At 35.3% G+C, this 18,444-nt stretch overlaps 1 protein-coding gene across 5 annotated transcripts in view; it reads right to left on the bottom strand.

Annotated features, from left to right (window-relative positions):
* Positions 1 to 18,444, bottom strand: part of LRP1B (LDL receptor related protein 1B) — a 1,884,722-nt gene that overhangs the window by 1,824,678 nt on the left and 41,600 nt on the right. For 4 of the 5 annotated variants that reach the window (XM_084998912.1, XM_084998914.1, XM_021076285.2 and 1 more), the window contains exon 2: positions 9,594 to 9,644. The exons of the other annotated variant lie outside the window; for it this stretch is intronic. In XM_084998912.1, the coding sequence (XP_084855038.1) occupies positions 9,594 to 9,644 (51 nt within the window). The remainder of the gene's footprint in view (positions 1 to 9,593; positions 9,645 to 18,444) is intronic. 5 annotated transcript variants of the gene reach the window in all.

The raw sequence follows: 18,444 nt of genomic DNA, 5'->3' as shown, positions 1-18,444 counted from the left end.
TTCTGCCTTGTTGAAATTTAAATATTTTTTTTCTCTTTATTTACCTGTATTTATTTTATCAAGGCTGAAATACTCAATTCTGGAACTGAAGAAACAAGATATCTTTGATTCATCACTTTTTCCCACCTGCATGATACGGATATCTGAAACATTTCATGAGTAAAAATCTTTAGACCACAGCACCTTTTGTAAGCATATAAGATTGAAAAGTTGTTCTACTTAAAACTTAGGCCTCGTGCAGATTAGTTTAATAACGCATTATTTTACTTAAGCTAAAAACAAATATACAGACAGAGAGAGAGAGAGCCTATTTAGAAATAACTGTACATTTTTCTGTTTATTTTCATAATTTTTGAACATAATATGTTATCTCCTGTAAAGAAGAGGAAAGACATGAAATCCATGGAAATGGAAACATTCTGACTATTTGCAGCCCAGAAATTGGTTTTGAAAAGCTGTGTTTAGGACAATAGTTCCTCTCATGAGATTTTTTTTTTTTTAATTCAGTCCTTTTTTAAAATTCTAATCCTTTCCCTGTAATTAATGCAAGAGAATCTTGAGAATTTTACACCTATGTAAGTATAACCTTATGAACTCCAGTAAAATCTAAGTTTTTATTTTATGATGGTATTCACTTCAACATGGGTGTAAACTGCCACCCATTTTGGAGATATTATATACGCTTTTACATTTATCTCATTTTTTTTCTGAATTTTGTGAATTTAATCAAATAAGAAGGATTTAATGTTCCATTAGTGGTCAATATTGTTGCCAACAGAGTAACAAGTAGGGAAGTTAATGAGTTTGGAATAAGACCAGGAGAACTTGGAAGGGATGGCTCTACCGACTTTAAAGAGGATCCTTTTTATAAGCCAGGATTCCTTCAGCCCCCATAGGATTATATTGATAGTGATAATCTATATGTGTATGTATCATCAGTTCCTCTAGTCTATATTTGCCATCATTGTTTTGCCCATTTCCTTGTCATGGTGATGTAATTTTTCACAACTTTCCTTTATTTAGTCCTCTTTTTTTGCATCAGTAAAGTTTCTCAACATTATGATATTTTCAAGCCCCTGGAGAACAAGGACCGTATCCACTCCTCCCTGTGACTACATAGTATACAACAGGGTTGTACCCATTACAAGTTTAGACTCACCAAAGTAGTGAAATGCATTAAATGATGTCACCTCATTCTGGAAACCTAATATCCTTTTAAATTTCCAAAGTGGGGCAGTGGTTTGTTAGTGGTTATATTTTTCTCTGATTATATTTATTGTAAATGTTTATATTTCTTTCTCTCCCATTAAAACTATAGTTTTTATATATGAGAATTTTAATTCACCTTTGCAACTGCAGTGCATGAATAACATGATGCTTCTGAAGAAATGTTTGTTGAATCAATATCATAATGAGAAAATGGTCCCACTCTTCCCCTTCTCTCTTTTTTTCCTCACCCTTCCTCCTTCCTTCTGTTTCTTCCCCACACCTCACACTTTTTGATATTAGGTCTAAATCATGAGTCTTTATCTGAATTGTGTCACTTCTGTAAAACTGAGGAGTGGGGGTTGTGTGTTTATGATTGTGTATGTATGTTCAATATGTGTGAATATGTTTAATCTATTGTATGAGTACTATTTATAATTCTAGATGATTTTGCCAAAATTATGCTGTGGTATCAAAGATGATTAGGCCAAGAGGCTTAAAGAGAATTTTTACCACTATTAATACTCCTCTGTTAGAATTCAAGTCCTAATGCAGACCTCCTGAATTGAATTTAGAACATCTTAATTCAAAAAAAAAAAAAAAGAATTGACAAAGATCACATTAATACTCATGGGAAGACAGTTCTCTGCATTAGGTATGAGGCAGTTTGAGTGATGACTTCAGAATTGTTTTTTTTGAAGAAATTCAATAACTATTTCACCTTCCTCACCTCCTTTCTGAATCTTAGTAACTGTTGTCATCTCCTTACTCCAATGATCACTCAGTTAATTCATGATTTACTCAGGCATTTATTTTGGTCCCTCTTTTCAGATTAAATTCTGTAAGTTAATGTTTTAAAATGTTAATGTCAGTCTCCATTAAGAAAAAAACACAACAAAGTATTTTTCATAAAGACACAATAAATCTCTTCAATTTGTACTTGTAAAAAGAAACTGTATATAAAATTTTATCTTTAAAAATGGTTAGGTTTATAAAAGAATGACAAACCTTTAAGAGGTAAAGAGTTGTATATGATGGAATACTTGCTTGCAGCTAAATTTATACATTTTAAAAGATTAGTGTTTTTGTAATTGTGTCTCTAGTTCTTTTTTGCTAATCAACATGTTTGTTTTACAGTGCTTTATAAAACAATTTGTGCAGTAATTAAATGTCTAACAGGGATTTTTATGACTGTTTGTTGAACACAAATGTGGTTTAGCTTAGTAGTTTGGAGTTATTAAGTGAGCCATCATAATTTAATGTTTTAAATAAAACAAATTATAGATTTCTCAGCTTTGCTGGAGGATCATATCACAATGGAATTTATGTACTTCAAATGTAACAGATTCCACATTCCCAACAACACATTTGCAAACACATCAATAAAAGTCTTCTTTCATTTAGGTTTATTCTTTAAGGCAAACAGTCCACAGCAAGTAGAAATAAAGGCAAAAATTGATTTTCTTGTAAGAGGGACTGGAAAGAGAACTAATATTTATTGAGCACCTACTACATGTCAGCCCCTATGCTTGATATCTTATGCCCTCTCATTTAAGTCGCACCATAACCCACAAAGAGGCAGTTTATCTACATTTTATAGGTAATGAAATGAAACTGAGGCTTAGAGAGGAGGTTAAATAATTTGTCCTAAGCTTACAAAGCTTTGTCAAGTAAATGGAAAAGTTGGGTTCTAACACAAATCCTTCCCACTCCCAAACTGCTTCTCAAATTTTACTCTGTTCATGTCATTTGATGTTCACAAACATACAAACCCACCCAGCACCTGAATTCAGTTTTATAATGGCCAGCAGCAGCAGCACCACCACCAGAAACTTGCAGTCATTGAGAACCCATTGCAGTCAAGGGTCTTTCATAGCCCATGTACAGATCTCCCAGTTTAAAAAGGATCATTCAATCCCTTAACCAACAGATTTTGATTGGGTACTTCACATCTTCTTATCTGAAACCAGGAAGACAGACCAATTTCCTGACAAGGATTTTTTTTTTTCCAGAATTCATAGGGGACATTAAATTGCAAATATTTGGGGAAGGAGAGAAATAGTGCTTGGAAGCATTGAAATATATCCCTTACATCCTGCTGATGTTTTCATATGGGATATCTGCTCTAATTTACCCCAAGCACTTTGAACTCAAACTCTGGCATATGCATACATCTCTTCACTCCTTCTCTGTCTTTTCTACCAAGGTATCTTTATTGTACAAAAAAGTAAACTGAGACTGAAGAAGTTAACCGGCCAAGGATAGAACTCAGGTTTCTAGACATCTAAATTCATGCTTCTAACCACTGAAAGTGGTGGCAGGGGCAGCAACAGATGATAGGAAGGGATGACTTCCTTTAAGTAGCTCTATGTCTTTTATAATAGTAAGTGGAGTATATATTCATGGAACCTCCCCCCTTTATAATACCTGTAAATCTCAATCATTGATGCAATTTTTAACTTCTTTGCATCCAGCTACCAGAAATGTCAGAGCTAACTCACTCAAATTTATATGGTATATATGTTCTTAATTTTATCCTACCTTCTGACACAATCTCCACCTTTTCTTCTTTGGTTTCTCTCAACCAAAGGGTAAATGATCTAGACCAGGGGTTTGTAAACTCTGGCTCATAGGCTATATACGCCTTTTTTTTTTTTTTTTTTTGGTTTTTGGTTTTTGGTTTTGGTATGACCCATAAACTAAGAATGAACTTGTATAGTTTTAAATGGTTGAAGAAATTTTTAAAAATCAAAGGAAGACTAGTGATATGTGATGATTCAGTGATATGGGATAATTCGATAATTCAAATTTCAGTATGCATAATTAATCTTTAAGGTATAACAACCTTGCCCACTCACTTACATGTTGTCTTTTAGCTGCCTCACTGCTACAAGAACAGAGTTGAGTAGTTTTGAACTGTATGGCCCACAATTCCTAAGAATATTTACCATTTGGCTCCTTATAGAAAAAGTACATAGGTCCTGTTTGAAGCTTCATGTCACTCTATACATTCTCAGGGCAATCACTTGCACTGTGCTGTGATCACCAGGTAACCCCAGGCCCACAGGACAGATATCCCACTAGGCAGATCCACATGGATGGTGCAGAAATCACTAAACCCAATACACCAACAATGAGTCTCATTTTCTTCTGCCCTAAAACTCTTCTTCCTATGATTCCAAGTTCAAAGAAAATCATCAGTCTACTCAACCATCCAAACCCAACACCTAAGAACCTTGATTTTTTCCTCTCCCTTCCTCATCCCCCAGGAAGCACCAGGAACTGTAGACTCTATCTCATAAGTATCCTTTCAATCTATTCTCTCACTGCACAGAGCAGCACTACTTCAGACTACCATCATGCACTGCCTGCATTGATTCAGTTGTTGCCTAATAAATATTCCTGACTCTAGATTCACTTCATTTACTTTATTCTCTCCACTGATCAGATCTTTGCAAAGTACAATTTTACTCATGTCACTACTTTGCTTATAATTCTTCAGTGATTCTTTACTTCCCTTAGCGTAAAGTCCACAGTGGGCTCACCGTTTCACATATGCCTATTCCTCAACTTATACTCAGATTATTTAATGTGCTATGCTCCCTTAAAATTTATTTTCTCTACCCAAATGCTCAATCCAGAAGCCTAACAAATGCGCCCAAGCCTTCAGGAATTAAACGATTGTGCTTCTTATTCTCTTTTGTAATCAACCACACTGGACTATATGATCCTGTGAGGGCAGAGACCACTAGTCTGTTATCTTGATTTTTCCATTCCAGACCTACAGAAGGTCTCATCTAGAAGGTAGGTATTAAAACAATATGTATTGAAGAGATCTGAGTGCAAGTCTGACATGTATGTCAAAATAATTGTAGTCAAAATAAATCTTTAAAAACAAAACAAAATCTCTCTGTCTTAAGCTTCATCTTTCAAGAAGAAAACCTGGGTAAAGTTACTTGCTGTTATTTTGTCTGTGAAAATTCTATAAAAGAATATTTGGCAGTACTAATAAGTACAACCTCAGTCACAGTCATAAAATATCATTATTTCCCTAGGAAGTCATCTAAAAATGAGAGGCATGTACAATCCCAGCACCACTTGTAATTAATTTGCTGTCACTATCATTAGACTAATATATTTTATCGTGGTTTGTATAAAGTAAGCATTAGTAGGATGATACTCCCATATGTAAAATATTATATATTAAAAGGCAGCAGCCTGGGTCCTTAGAAAATTAAGTGTAATCTTGTCTTTGTTAGGATTAGGTAAAATGTGTCTAGTGCAAATCTAAGTATATTAGTGACAAAAAGTCATAAATTGTAGAGATCAATTGTGAGGCATGAATTAACAAAATAATTTATGTAAAAATCTTATTTTATACCACCTTACATGCAGTGGGAGTCCTTCAATAAAATACTAAATTACATCATTAATTGTCCATGTTTATTATGTAAAAAAGAGATGCTCCAACAACAGAATTTCTAATTTTCCTTCATGTTCTATCACCAAATTTACTTGCCTATAAGAAAAGTAACTACTTCTTTATTTGAGATTGTATCTTTCTCTTTCCTATTCATATTCATTTTTGATCACATCAATCTGTTTTTATATGAATTACTTTGTGTGTTCATTAAAGAGAGCCAAGGCCTCAGCTATTTACTAGTATATTTAAAAGATAGGAGAGGACATTTTAAAGCAATTTTGGATGATGATGGTATAAGCATTATCTGAATATCCAGATCAGATCTCTATAAATATGGCTGACAAGAATCAGAACTACTCGTATATGGGAAAGATAAGAAATGATGGAAGGCCTTTTGCTGGTCTTGCAAAATTGTATTGTCTGTCAGAATCATGGAAGAAAAACCCTTCACTTTCTACTTTCTTGACTCCCATCTTTCTTGCTTCCTATAGCCAGGTTTTATCAGTTATGTCTTTCCTCTTTTACATCTTCTATCTCTTCATCTTTCCTGGAAAAATCCATGCCTGAAGCTCTTCTGTCAAAAAACCAGTGGAACAAACTCTTTCTTCATTCTTGCTATTGGGTTGCTCCCTTACTAGCAAAATTTCAATCAGGAAAACTTATCCTCTCTGCTTCTAGTTTATCACCTCTCAGTCATAAATACCTCAAAAATACAATGTATTGAAATATCTCTCCCAGAAACAATCAGTATACCTTTTTGGCTAAGTCTAATTAGCCTTTTTTAAATCATCTAATTCTCCTGCTTTTCCCAACAGGCTCTTGCCCATATCCTCATTTCAGGTTTTCCTTCTACCTCTGATAATCGTGTTTCCTCTTGCTTCTTCCTCTCTATTTCCCTCTTTTCCCATGCCCAAGGTGTTGCCAATTCTCAAAGTTCCATTATTTGCTCTCTCTTACCTGTATATCCTTTCACTTAAGGATCAGGAACAAATCCCTTAGCTGAGTATTCTCTTCTATTTAGATGATTCTCCAATTTTATTTCTAGTCATACCATCTATTCAGTATTTCCTGCCTGGCTTACATTTCAGTGTAGATGCCCTCCTGGAATATCACATTCAATATAGTTCCATCTACAAAACCCTCTTTTCCTCAGCTAGCTCTACCCCATGTTCCTATTTTTATGTGTTTAATGCACCTCCGCCAGTTAACCCAGGTTCAAAGGCTCAAGATTATCTTAGTGCCCTTTTCCCTGCTCCTGAACTACCTATATTCAGTAGGTTGTCACATACTGTTAATTCTCTCTTATCACATAACCATTTCAGTAGTTTGCGATAACATTATCACTTTTCCCAGATCACTAAAATGATCTTAATCATTTACCTTTCCTCCCATGACCCATACACACCACTTCCAGATTCATTTTCCTAAATCACAATTCTTGTCATGTCAGTGCCCATTCTGTAAGTAGCTCTTTACAGGACACTGCCCTCTGTGGGAAACCCTTTTAGTTTTGTCAATTTAGCAAAGCTACAGTGTAACTGACTTTTAAATCAGGGGTCCCCGTGCTTAATTCATCTCTACCCTAGCATACCTTTTAAAGCTTTAAATCATACGATACCTTGCCTAGTGTTGTTGGTTCTTTCCATAGATCAAAGAAGTAGAAATGAAGAATAAGTAATGAATAGATGACCAAATCCATTCCCTAGTTTCCCTTTTAGTAATCTCATGGAAAAATCTGTCTGAACAAGATAGCATCTAAATAAAGAACACAGGAAGTCGACAAGCCTGCACAGAGTGGGAGAAAGTGATGACTCTGAGCCCTTATCTCAATGATTAACTGAGATTGCTCCCTCTTTTCCCTTTCAAAGCTTTCATGGCCCAGCAGAATCTTTGTAGTTGGTTTTGGGGGACATTGAAGTCCACCATCTCCTCAGACTGCCAACTTTCTGATTAAAAACTACATTTTCCATTTCCACCAACACTTGCCTCTTGACTATTGATTTTTTTTTTTTTTAGAGCAACAAGCAGCTAGGCCTGAGTTCTGTGACAATTCTGCAGAAATTTTAACCTACCTGGCATTACAACTTTAATTAAATAACCTAGCTCTCCCACTATTCTGTCAACTTAATTAGGGATTATATTTATCCTTCTTTCTTCCTTAACATCCAGCACATTGCCTTGCATATCTTAGGCATTCAATACTTATCGTGAATTTGCTGCTTTATTTGAAAATATTCAGTTCTACTATAGAGGACAAGAAAACAAAAGGGTGGTTGATAATCATAAGTATTAAGCATAGGTAATAAGTTAGGCTTTAATAAATACAGGCAAAACTCATAGGATATTTTAAGCATAGTAATCAGGAAACAAGGAGTATGTAAGACAAAATCAGAATTCAACCTATCTTTTTAATAGAGTAAATAATTTAATAACCTGCAAGTCATACCAAAGAAACAATAATTAGAAAATAAAATGGAGCAAACTAGGGTATTGCTTATGGATAGAAAGGGATGGAAAGATTTATTCAAGGTCATGTGACCTCTGGACTGACATTTATGTTACATCTAAGTCAGAAACCCACTGGTGATACCTGATGTGCCGAAACAAATGTAAGGTCCCTGCAACACATGACTCGCACCCCCTCTGTCAGAGAGGCACAGGGGCAGGTACCCGCAGCCACAGTTATAGTTCCACCTGAACTTCAGGACTGGTAGATTTACCAGTTTACTAAATGAGGGTTTCCATCAGAGAATATATGAAATGTTGAGGTATTTTCACTTGGGGCTTGAGGAAATAGTTAAAATCCTGTGTGCACATTCTCTCCCATAATGCCTCCCTTCAGGTTAATCAAGAAGCTTACTAAAACTGGGGATTTACCTTAGGGAAGTTCAGGGCAAAGCAGAAAACAGCTTGTCTTTTCAATCACAATCAAAACTCATGAGAATCAACTGGGAAGCCCATAGGGGCTTGACTAAGAAAATTGTCTGAATCAAATTTCAGGCTGAATCTAGCCTCTAGGTACTTGCTCTGTAGGCTTCAATTAAGGGTTTAATTCTCCATTCGCTGTTGTAAATCATAGCTGGCCACAGAAAGGCATTCTTAACCACAGCCCCCTCCCACATAATCACCCTGAAGCAATAACATTTCACAGCTTGGACATAAAGCACTGACAGATTTTTGCAATAAAATGTGACCTTTACTGTTAAAAAATATTTTATGACATCTGACAAACCATTTTCTTAATAGGAAGATATATATTCACTCACTTGATGAATTAAAATAGCATAAACAATTTAATTTTGTGGAAGAGCTGAACCACAATATGTTGCAAATGAGGCAAATTTACTTTTATACCTAGATACATTTTAAAAATAATGATAAATCATGTTTTATTAAGGAAAATAACTATTCACACCAACAGCATCCTCAAAGGGAAAGCTAGACTTACCTATTTAGACAGAATATCTGTATGCCAGTAGAAACACCCATGAATTTGGAACACTTGAATCTTAACATTACTTACTAAGGGTGCTTTGAGGAAAAGCAGCATAAGAGAAGTGCCTTTAAGTGGAATCTACTTTCACACTACTGCTTTAATTCATCCATCTTATGCTTTATGGGGCATTCGAGTGTGCATTAAAATCACAGAAGAGCACAGTTCCAAATCAAAGAAAGATGAGAAAGAGTTCTGGAAAACTGTACAAAACTAGTTTTTAAATAGCTTCTTATTCTTTAAAGCAGAACAAGAGAATATTCAGTAGCAGGAATTTTTGTTGGACTTCATCACACGAATGCTGATCAAAGGGGCTTAGAAATCCCCGAAGAGGAGTCTTTAGAGGGTCTCTGTAATATTTTTTCTTTTAATATTTATAATGGCACTCTTCAAGTGCATTTGTAAAGGCCAAAATGAGAATTATCAGGCTGTGAAAATGACATGCAACATTTCTGGGAATAAAGAACTTACCTAAAATATACATCTCTTTACGCAGCTTTGGAGCATGTTCATGTGACGTCACTGGAAGTGTCATGTTACAAACAGAAAAAAAAATAAAGATAAAATGTGGAACAGAATAAAATTTCAGAGGGTTCTTATAACTGCTTACGAGCACATACTTCATTCACACCTAAACATTAAAAACCTAAGGTAATATAAGGCATCATTTTTGCTTCCACTCCCAAGTCAGGTAAGAATAGACACGCTCAACATGCAGTCTCCTCATATTTACCTAGAACATGGAATCTGCTCAAAGCTCTAGCCTGGAGTATCATGAAATTAATTTGATATAGGAATGACTTAGAGGCAACTTGTACATATTCTTGTAAAGAGTTAGAATTCCACTATTTTCTAAAAATAATAAAGAACCTGAACAAAATATTCATTCATCGGGGAATATTCATAGGAAGCAACCATGTTTTATTCACTTTGTATCAACAAATTTCAGCACAAGTTTTGAACAGAACATACATTCAGCAAATGCATACAAATGAGTTTTAAAAGTTCTCCAATTGCAAGTACACATTTCCCTGTATATTCATGTAAAGAAGTTATGAGCACAAAATATCTATCATTAAGACTAGAGCCTCTATCGCTAATATAAGATAACCATCAATATTTCTATAATTTTCTGTGGGGATTAAAGATATAAGGCAAGAGTAGTTATCCTTTACAAGTTCAAAGTTGTTTTTTTTTTCTTTTTCTGAAGCACTAAGAGACAGTCACTGATAAAGTTCTCTGTAGGGAAGAGTGTTTAGGAATATCATTTCCTTGGTCCCTGCAGGATTTCACAGATCTTTCTCTGCAAGGAATTTGTCTTCAGCAATCTCTAGTCTATTACATGTGCCCAGAAGGCCCCAGAAATTCGCGGTGCTGGTGGTAGGTCATACATTCTAGAGCAACTGAATTCGTTTAATGAGGAAACTAAAATATGTTTGCCTAAAAGCCTCTTCACAGAACCATATTACTCGCATATTTAAATAACTTCATTATCTACTGCTTTGAGTAATACTTTAGATGGAAAGTCACCTCAGAGATACACACACTGCGTACACTGTGGCCGGTAACCACGTTTTCTCTTCTACCAGTGTCCCCACCTGCATGAGGTATGCTAAATATCCTTTATTTTACCACATGCAGTCAAACCCTGTACTTTGCTTCCCTCTACTGTGTGCTTATCTGCCACATGACATGCAGGCATCAGATTCATTATAGAGTTAGTGGGTACTACAGGCCTTCTGTTAAATATTGAAACCCACACTTTCTCTACTACACTCTTTCTTCATAGGAAAACTCCATAACAATCAAAATGTCATGGCCATCAGGTCATAGGTAGACATTTCCTTGTCTTTGCTTATGCTGAATTTCTTGCCCAACACAACCTGCCTCCCAACTTATTAAGGCTTAGCTATTTTTCAAAGCTCATGTCGAATTTAGTCAATGAAGTCTTTCCTAACAAGTGGAGACCACAATAATTTTTAGTTTCATTGATCAGTGGTACAGATAAATTTTGGTACTATCGCCACTAGACTTGAGGTCAGAAAACTCAACATTGAAATTCAGGTTTGGCACTTAATAATTATATAATCGTACTGAATTGTTTTAACCTCTCTCTTCCTCAGTTTCCTCCCCTGTAAAGCAAGCACAGCAATATCTCCAGGATCATACTATTGCTTTAACTGAGAAATCTTCAAATACCTGGCTGAGCTGGTGCTCTATTGCTGTTACCCTTTTAAAAATCTTATTTATTTTCTCATATATCTAGAAGCTCCTTAAGGAATCTATTCCTTTGTAGCTTCAGCATCATATATCATAAATACGAATTACTATTAATAAATGGTGTGATAGATTTTAAGCATAGTTTTTGTAATCTAGATAGCAAATGTAACAAATAGCATAGTATAGTGCCTATATAGTAGATATATAATCTAGATAGACCCTATAGTATAAAATATAGCAAAGTAAATATTCTATATGGATTGCAATGTGATAGTATAGTAAACAGCCCCACCCCTAAATAAACTGCAATATTTTTCAATAACATCTATGTCTAATTCCAAGTTAATTCACACATTCCACCAAACATTAAATTACTTAATGTGATTTAAATTCAAAATGCCATCACATTTAAATTAACAGTCAGATAATTTATTTTTGCAAAATAGAAATTGCCCCTAGATGATGGAATATATAGCCTTGAGCAGAGAGCCAACTATTAGAGGTCAACTATACTACTGAAGGCATTTGAAAGAGAGACATTTTTTTTTAACATGAACTATCAGAGAGTAACACTTATTTTCTACAGGTACATAAATCTAATATCTCTTGTATGTTTTAGCTCTTTTCCCAATTTTCTAAACACCATGCTATGAAAATATCTACAGATAAAAATATACATTAGAACCATAATTTACTAATAAGGCAAAACCTCTTTATTTACCCCAGAATTTCAAATTTCAACTAATATACACTCAGGTTTGTGAATAAACAAATACTCAAATTGTGATTTTTTTTTCTACACCCAATGTTAAAAAAAATGTAGTACATGTTATAAGCAGATTTCATTTGTTCTAATGTGCATTTATTCATACCAGAGTTCAAAATTGGCAAGTTTTCAACAAGCACATGATATAATTAGCTATCTTGTTAGAATTAAGAAGCAACAAGCACTCAAAATTTGATTAAACTTACTTGAATTTTGGCTTATTTGTATAAAATAAAAATATTTGGTATTTGTTTCCTACATTTTGGACAGAGCAATGTTAGGCTTGGTTTTATCACATTGCTCTCCAAGAAGAAGCCAGAAATAAAGAACATCAACAAATAAAATTCATAACTAGATCCACTTGTGTTAAATAAAGACTTGGTCTGGGAAAACTGACTACTATGTATTTTTTTCCAGATTAGAGTTTGGTTTAACTACAGCACTAAAACTGTTCTTTCATTTTTGAAAATAAAAGGTGCTGTTTAGTGAATAGCCTCTTCCGAGTGTGTTCAAGTGTGTTTGAGAACACATAAGTTCACTAAAAGATCCAACAGAAAAGATGGTTGAGCCTGAGGGTCATGGTTTTCTACATTTCTATGGAAACCTAGTGGAAATTGTCTTTTTATGGGTATTTATTCACATTTCAGTTGTTGTCTTTAAATGATCACTTTGTTGTCAATCAAGCATTAAGACATGGAAATAGCAAAAGAGTTGAGTTTGTAAACAATCTATTTTGAAATTAAATTAAGGGTGTCAAAATGATTCAGTCCAACTTTGTAAAAGCAATCACCTACTTTGAATGCTTCAAACACAGTATTCACTCTGCAACTGAAATTCCATCCACCTTTGCATGATGAGATTCATGAAAAACATGCTCTGAAATGTATCATCTAGATTTTGTATGGTAGGTGGGGGATTGATTCCTCCTATTCTCTTGTTTCTTCTGGGTTTGACTTCAGCTGTCTGAGATTCCTAGACACTACAGTTACCACAGGTAAAACAATGACACCTTTCCTGCTCAAACCTAATGTATATCATTTTTAAAACTCCAATTTTGGGGTCATCAGCTATTGTCTTTCCCTGTGTAAAGTTCTGGTTTAGTTTTCAAATGGTTACTTCCTGCAGAATTCCAAGAGAGAAAGGAAGAAAGGGGGATTGATTGGAGAGCACTCACCCCAAAGAGGGAAACATGACTTTCCCTTTAACTGAGATCTTAAATATATATATATCCTTTCATTCTTTCAATGTCCTCACTTCCAACACTGCCTAAATTCATTGGGTTTGGAATTAAAGTAAAATAATAGACATAAAAACAATGGAAAAGTTATATTTTAATACAATTAAGATGAGTTTAAAGTCTTATTTAAAAGTATGTGCTCAGTTCCCATTGTGGCTCAGTGGTTAACAAGTCCAACTAGGAACTAAGAGGTTGTAGGTTTGATCCCTGGCCTCACTCAGTGAGTTAAGGATCCGGCGTTGCCGTGAGTTGTAGTGTAGTTCACAGAAGTGGCTTGGATCCCGCGTTGCTGTGGCTGTGGCATAGGCCGGTGGCTACAGCTCTGATTAGACCCTTAGCCTGGGAACCTCCATATGCCGTGGGAGCAGCCCTAGTATAGGCAAAAAGACAAAAAAAAAAAGTATGTGCTCAATGAGGCCTGAGAAATGAGAGTATAAGAATAAATAAGAATAATCAGGAAGTCTCAGGATGGGGAAAACAAGTTTGTGGAATATTTAAAGAATAAGCCAATAGTAATAATTTCCATATTAGATTAGAAATGAAAATATTATTCAATCCTTTATAAATCTTCATTATGGATCCATATCGTATCAGAAATACTATATGCTCCTAGTGATAAAAATGTGATCACAGCATAATTTATGCTTTCAAAATCTTGTAATCCAGAGTCAGATACCAGGATGTAAACAAATCAGGCCATCGACTTTAATAGGTACCAGAGGAGAGGAAGAAAGAGAACTATGGATGAAACACAAAAGAGAAACAAACAAACTCTACCTTGGGAGGTAAAGCTGGGGGAAACAAGAATCAATTCAATTTGAATCTATGGTTACCAATGACAGGGTTATCACCTATTTTTATTTTTTTCTGACAGATTTTTATAAATGGTATTGTTGGAACTCTCAACATATTTAATCTTTGTTATGACCCTCTGAGTTGGTAGTAGTAATATACCCACTTTATAAAGGAGGAAAACTGACCCAGAAAAGTTAAGTAACTTGCCCAAGGCAGAGCAGCTAGTCAGTAGTAGAACTAGGACTCAGGCTTAGGCCAGTTAGGCTTCAGATCCCTGTTGTTTACCACAGTGTGATGCTGCTTAGTTCAAAAAGTTATCAAATGCTGATGCTCAACTCTTTATATAAGCTTTTTAACCATCTGAAATAATCTTACAGGTGTTCAGATTACATTTTGAAAGTATAAAGTTTAGGCTTTTATATTGTGCATGGGTAATAGCCTCTATTTTTCAAGAAGAAAATAAGTGAGCATATCAGTACTGAAATTCTTTTAGTACATCAAGAATGCCTGAATTTCTGCCCATGTGCTAGTGTATGATACATGTTCTTACATGTAGAATAAATCTCATTCTACCAAATACAGGGAAGATGGATCAAATTTTAAAAAAATTGCTTCAGCTTTGTTCGCACATGGAAGTTCTCTTTCAGAAAAGCCTATCAAATATTCTACGTACCATCACTGAGGAGAGAATTCAAACTCCAGAAAAGCAATAGGCATTTAGTGGTGCGAATCAGTTATTGCAAACCGTGGAGGGCTAAGTCCATCCTAAAACGACAAGGATCAGCCCCCAGCTGGGACTCCTTGCACGGAAGGCCAGGCTTGGCCACTGTCAAGTAGGGTCCCAGGTGGTCCTGAAAGATCAGCCCTATCTGAGTGGGCCAGAGCAGGGGCAGGAGTCAAATGAACCTGAGTGTAAGTCCTGTGACACAGGACAATTTAAATAACTTCTCTCTCAACTTCCTTTTGTTAAATGGAATGTCAAATCACAAAAATATGGAAAATGTAAGTAATCAAAATCTCATGGTTTGTCATACAGTTTGCTATATACACTTGTACAAACATTCAATATACACATATATCCATATATCGTACATATACGAGAGGAAATGCACATGTGTGTGCATGTGTATACACACACATGTACAGATGTCTTGCGCTATCCTTAGTTGGCAACTGTACACAGTATGAAGAGTGTTTTAACAAACAGCACTAAATTGCTGTACATAGATAAGAATCTAGGGATTACCATCAGGATTGTGGGGGTGATGAAGGGATAGCAAATGATGCAGAGATGAGACTAAGGATGGATAGATTCAAAACAGAGGTTCATAAACCCTAAGTTTACAGCATGACAGTAAACGTAGATTTAAAGAAAAAGATGTCCTGCAAGAAATTTCTGAGGCCACAAATGGCCAAAGGGTTTATGTGTCTAAAAAAATAAATCAAGCAGAATCTTCTCTCTTAGCCTCACTACTTCCAACCCTATGACAGTTGTGGCACTGGGCCTGTTGATTTTTCTGACTCTTTGTCACACCTTGCTTTCCTAATCTTTCCCCAGATTATATTCCAAAGAGTTCCTCTTCTCAGTTATTAGTCCTTTAAGGTAAAGTCTCTGCAAGGCAATTATTAGTCAGAAATCACAAAGAAGTATGTTCTTTTACAGGATGCAGTACATTATACTGTATTTAATGAAGATCGCATAATGCCTCTGAAAAGTCTCTTAGAGTTTAACCTGTAAGTATTTGTAAAAAGATAATATTTAAATATGCATTTTATGCTTGATAGAATATAATTTCTCTCTTGAGGAATTCAGATGCAGACATGGTATATATTTAGTTCATTTTAAACTGTAAGTTAATTTCCTGATAGACCTAGGAACTTGAATAATCTATCCCATAAATATATGCAGTATGAAAAGATGTTTTAAAACAGGTATCATTTAAATTCTAATCGGCTTGTTATGAAATTTTCCTAAACTGTATATTAAACGGGGCAAAAAAAAAAATCTTTATCAAATGTCATGACTAGTTTGTGGTAAGTGCCTTTCTAATTTAAAGCCTGTTCTCCAAACAGGGGTGAGAAAATTAAATGAATTTATAATGAGTTACATATTATAAAGATATTCTAAAAAATATTTGGACTGAGATACATCTTGCTAAACCTCAGAGCAGTATTTCGCACTAAGATTCTTGTCTCAGTTTTCTCTTGCTTTTCATAATTCACACTATTCTGCTTCCCCTCTATCCCCTTGAATCATTACCTCTACCTCCTTCTCCTCATCTTCCTTCACCTGGACTTTTAATTTTGAAAGTCTCTAGGCTTCCATTTTCTTGCTACCTTTCTGTTCTTGTTCATGCTCTTCAAGGTGATCTTAAGGATTTTACCAATGAGTTGATGAACCTTAATTTTTTGTTCCAACTTGTCCTTTTCCCCACATTTTCACACTTGTATCTCCAACCTGATGCTGGACCTTTCTGCACTCCTATTCACACAGCTAACCAATCACCAAGCTCTTCTAAATTTTGCATCTATAATAATTCTTTAATATGAGCCCTCCCACCCCACCCTCCCTACTACCACTTTTACCAGTAACCTTCCCACTCTCATCATTTCACCCTCACATTACTCTCCCAGTGACATAACTGGTTCTATTGCCTGCAATTTTACCCCTTTCAGATCCATTCTCCACATAATTGGGCACATGCTCCACCTAAACTGCACATCTGACCTTTCCAGGCTCTGCTTAAAATCTGCCAATGGCTCCCAGTGGTTTACAGAATAAAGTCCACGCTCTTTATTCTGACATAAAATGAGGCCCTCCAAGTTTTGATTTTTTTTTCTGGTCCTCTCTGCATTAAAATTTATATCTCAGAAGTATTCACTTTAGTGGAGTTCACAACATTTACAGGGCTTCTCACAGCTAGCCCTGTGCTCATAAACTCTCTCTCTATACCTTCTTTATCTTTCTGCCTCGTTTTCCTTGGATAACTCTACTCAGTTCAAAGGTCAACTTTCTCAGGATGCCTTACTGGCTCCACACATAAGCAATTGTACGTATCTCTTCACTTCTCCATTATTAGCATGTAATAATCTCTATCATAACACTAGTTATACTGTGCTATTTTTATACCATTCTATATCTGTCTTCCACTAACTGTGAACTTACTGAAGGTAGGCAATGTATCTATTCATGCATTAAATAATTTATTGAGCACCTGTAAACTGCCAGGAACTGAGTTAGGTACTAAAGAAAAAAATGTTAACCAAGTATTTTTTTTTTTCTCTCCAAGCATCTAATTATTACATAAAAAATCAAGGTACACATTAAGTAAAAACCATTCTGTCTTATGCTATATATTTATATGTTAATAAATCATAGTAGATCTTACTATTTACACATTCTTACTGATAAAGGCACCTAGTAGAAATATCTGTGTTTGTTACAGCTTGTCCATATGCACTGGGACTATAAGTGGGGATGTTGCAATACCCAATTTAACCTTGATTACTGATTTAACTCGTACCTTCAATTCCACAAATTATATGAGTATGGTTTAAATATATAAATATAGCACTATGTATAGGTTAAGAGTAAACTGTTATTGAACAGTTATCCAGGACAGGGCTAAAGCCACTGGACCACATTACCCTCCTCTGGATCATTGGGCGTGTGAGTCCAGAAGACAGAATGTATCCTGCCAGTCTTCACTCAGTGTCTACACTATTAGTTGTCTGTTAATCTTACCACCGGTGATCTGAATGCTAAGGAAATAAAAAGGTGAAAGTAGGATCCCTTACATAACTAATAAGGTACTTCGTGTGTCCAAAACACCTCAGCTAGAGCTAATGTGTGTCATTTTCCAAAGGTGAAAATTTAATTCTATTAATCAACCACTTCACATAACATATCCCAAAAAGAGATGTTTATCCTTAGAAATAGAGTCACTTAGGGTCCTTAGAAATGGATCCACCAGTGGCATTTTTCCCTTGACTGTGGTGTTATAAGATACAGAAAATGTCAGAAAGAGAACCTTTTCAGGAGAGTTAACCTCTTAAAATAAAACGTGTCTCTGGATACAGTTGCTAGACTTAGTAAATAAAAATACAAGACTCCTTATTAAATTTGAACTTCAGATAAATAATAAATACTTTATTTAAAACTGAAATTTGTGGGAATTCCAGTGGTGGCACAGCAGAAACGAATCTGACTAGGAACCATGAGGTCATGGGTTCGATCCCTGACCTCACTCAGTGGGTTAAGGATCTGGCATTGTTGCTAGCTGTGGTGTAGGTTGCAGATGCAG

The sequence above is a fragment of the Sus scrofa genome, chromosome 15, assembly GCF_054392235.1.
Source record: "Sus scrofa isolate SSC_HxYL_T2T_F1_AM1 chromosome 15, Sscrofa_HxYL_maternal_Yorkshire_Landrace_v2.0, whole genome shotgun sequence".
NCBI lineage: Eukaryota > Metazoa > Chordata > Mammalia > Artiodactyla > Suidae > Sus > Sus scrofa.
This window is presented reverse-complemented; position numbering and strand designations above follow the sequence as displayed.